The sequence below is a fragment of the Oratosquilla oratoria genome, chromosome 19 (genome assembly GCF_046742065.1).
Source record: "Oratosquilla oratoria isolate Oo_2021 chromosome 19, ASM4674206v1, whole genome shotgun sequence".
NCBI classification, from domain to species: Eukaryota; Metazoa; Arthropoda; class Malacostraca; order Stomatopoda; family Squillidae; genus Oratosquilla; species Oratosquilla oratoria.
Genome location: NC_134795.1, coordinates 283,505 through 286,004, shown reverse-complemented (window position 1 = coordinate 286,004; position 2,500 = coordinate 283,505). Strand labels below are relative to the sequence as shown.

The following is a 2,500-nucleotide window of genomic DNA, read 5'->3' as shown; positions in this document are numbered from 1 at the left end:
TGGATGATTTGAGGTCGTTACTGATAATTACGCCGAGATCTTTTTCACTATCCACTTTTGTTAACGAATTACCAAATAACTTGTAATCGTACTTACTGTTATTTTTACTTATGTGCATTACCTTGCATTTACTTGTGTTAAATTTCATTAGCCACTTTTCAGACCATTGCTGTAATTGATCTAAATCTTCTTGAATATCTAATTGGTTTGAGTGATCATTTGCCACTCCGCACAGTTTTGTATCATCAGCAAATTTGGAAACAGTAGATTTTAGTCCATGGTCTATATCATTTATATATACTATGAATAGAAGTGGCCCAAGAACGGAACCCTGAGGAACTCGACTTGCAACACTTTTCCATCCAGAAGTTTTTCCATTTAAAACAACTCTCTGTTTTCGACGATTCAACCAATTACTAGTCCAACCTAATAGGCTACCACTTATTCCATGCAAAGCTAATTTAGTAAGTAGTCTTTCGTGTGGGACGGTATCAAAAGCTTTTGCAAAGTCTAGATATAACTAGATAACTACTGATTTAATAAGTGAATATCCAGTGGTTATCTTTGTGGATTTCAACTGTCATGTAAAATGGGAAGACAGAACAGGGGGCGATGACAGCAGGAAGCTTCTTCACTTTTCAGATGAAGCCTTTCTTAGCCAATGGGTACAAGAGCCTACAAGGGGAGAAAATATACTAGAACTTGTGTTCACCATAACATAGTAGACAATGTATTTGTGGATGAGGCACTAGGTGGAATTTATCACAATGTTGTTAGATTACGTGTCCCTGAACTCGAGGAAAAGAACCATAGATGCACCACTCCTGATCTGAAATGAGCTTATCTTGCTGGATCGAGAGGAAGAGTTGGAGCATTGGCAATTGATGTAAGTGTCAACGTTTAAAGGTCTTGGGACTCATTCCATGATCACTTTAAGGCACAACAGGTATAATTTGTATCAGATAAAGAAGTCAAAGAAGAACGCCGGTAACCTAAATGGTTCACACATGTAATAGGAAAAGCGATTAAAGACAGGGAAGCTTCTATTATCGACTCTGTAAGGCAAACCGTAGTGGTTTAGCCCATCAAGAATACATCGGCTTGCACAGATGGGTTAAAAGAATGATAGAAGCAGCAAAACGCGGTGAAGAGCAGAGGGTGGCCGAATCTTGCAAGGCTAATCTCAAGGAGTTCTTTAGCTACATTAATAGTAGAAAACCAGTTAGAAACAAAATTGATCCTTTGCATGACTGTGGTGGAACGCTTCAGAACACAGACTTTAAGATGGCTGACATTCTCAGCACACAATTCTCTTCAGTATTCACTGAAGAAGAAGAGAGGGCAATCCCTAAACCAGTTCTGGTACACGAGGGAGAGTACATGGAGAATATTCAGCGGAAAGGAGAAGTGCCTAGAGACTGGCGGGAGGCAAACGTGACTCCTATCTTTAAGAAAGGGGATCTCGTAAATCCAGGGAATTACCGACTTATCAGCCATACTTTCATAGTAGGAAAGATACTGCAAGGTGTCATCGTGGATAGAATTGTCGACTTTCTCGAGGGAAAAAACCCTCTTATTAGACTCGCAGCATGATTTTCGGCGTCACAGATCATACTTAACCAACCTGATATATTTCTTTCATGTCATACTTCAAGAATATGATAGGAACAGAGCAATCGACATACTTTATCTTCACTTCCAGAAAGCCTCTAATAAGGTACAACATAGGAGGTTAATGCCGAAAGTTCGAGCCATGGGTATTAGAGGAGCAGTGTTCAATTGGATTAAAGATAGGAGACACCGTGTAGTTATTAGTGGGGGTATCGTCTAGCTGTTCTCCTATTACCAGTAGGGCACCCCAAGGATCTGTATTAGATCCGCTCCTCTTCATCATCTATATTAATGATAGAGATGTTGGAATTGTGATCCGCATAGCTAAGTTTTTCGATGACACTAAATTGGGAATAAATGTCGCAACATTTGAGAGAGTAGAAATTCTTAGATCAGACTTAGAGAAAGTGGGAAACTGGTCTGAGAAGTGCCTACTGCCATTTGATCTGGATAAGTCCAAGATCATCCATATCGGGTATGCAAACCAGAGGACAGACTCTCTTCTGGGTCATGGCATGGCAAGTACAGATTTGAAAAAAAAAAATATATATATTTCGGTGTCTTGATTGATAGCAACCTCAAGTCTTCAAAAAAGTGTATTGAACTAGAAAACAAAGCACAAAATATTTTAGGTTGCATCAGAAGACAGTTCGTTACCTGAAGTAATAGTCTTGATAGTTTACAAGTCCTCATCTGGAATACGCCGTTCATTTCTGGTGGCCAAACTTGAGGATGGACGTGCAGAAGCTAGAACGAGTTCAGGCACGAGCAACGAAACTTATTCACGCCATTAGACATATAGGCTACCAAAGGCGTCTCAAGACTTTGGGGCTCTTTCCTCTAGAAACCAGGAGTATGAGAGGACAGCTAACAGAGGTTTTCAAAATAC

At 39.9% G+C, this 2,500-nt stretch overlaps 1 protein-coding gene across 1 annotated transcript in view; it reads left to right on the top strand.

The window, feature by feature from the left end:
* The first annotated feature begins 1,122 nt into the window (after window positions 1-1,122).
* The window catches only part of LOC143035972 (uncharacterized), a 13,337-nt gene continuing 11,959 nt past the window's right edge, over window positions 1,123-2,500 (top strand). The window contains exons 1-3 of the mRNA XM_076203245.1: window positions 1,123-1,464; window positions 1,703-1,820; window positions 1,936-2,133. Of these exons, the coding sequence (XP_076059360.1) occupies window positions 1,123-1,464; window positions 1,703-1,820; window positions 1,936-2,133 (658 nt within the window). The remainder of the gene's footprint in view (window positions 1,465-1,702; window positions 1,821-1,935; window positions 2,134-2,500) is intronic.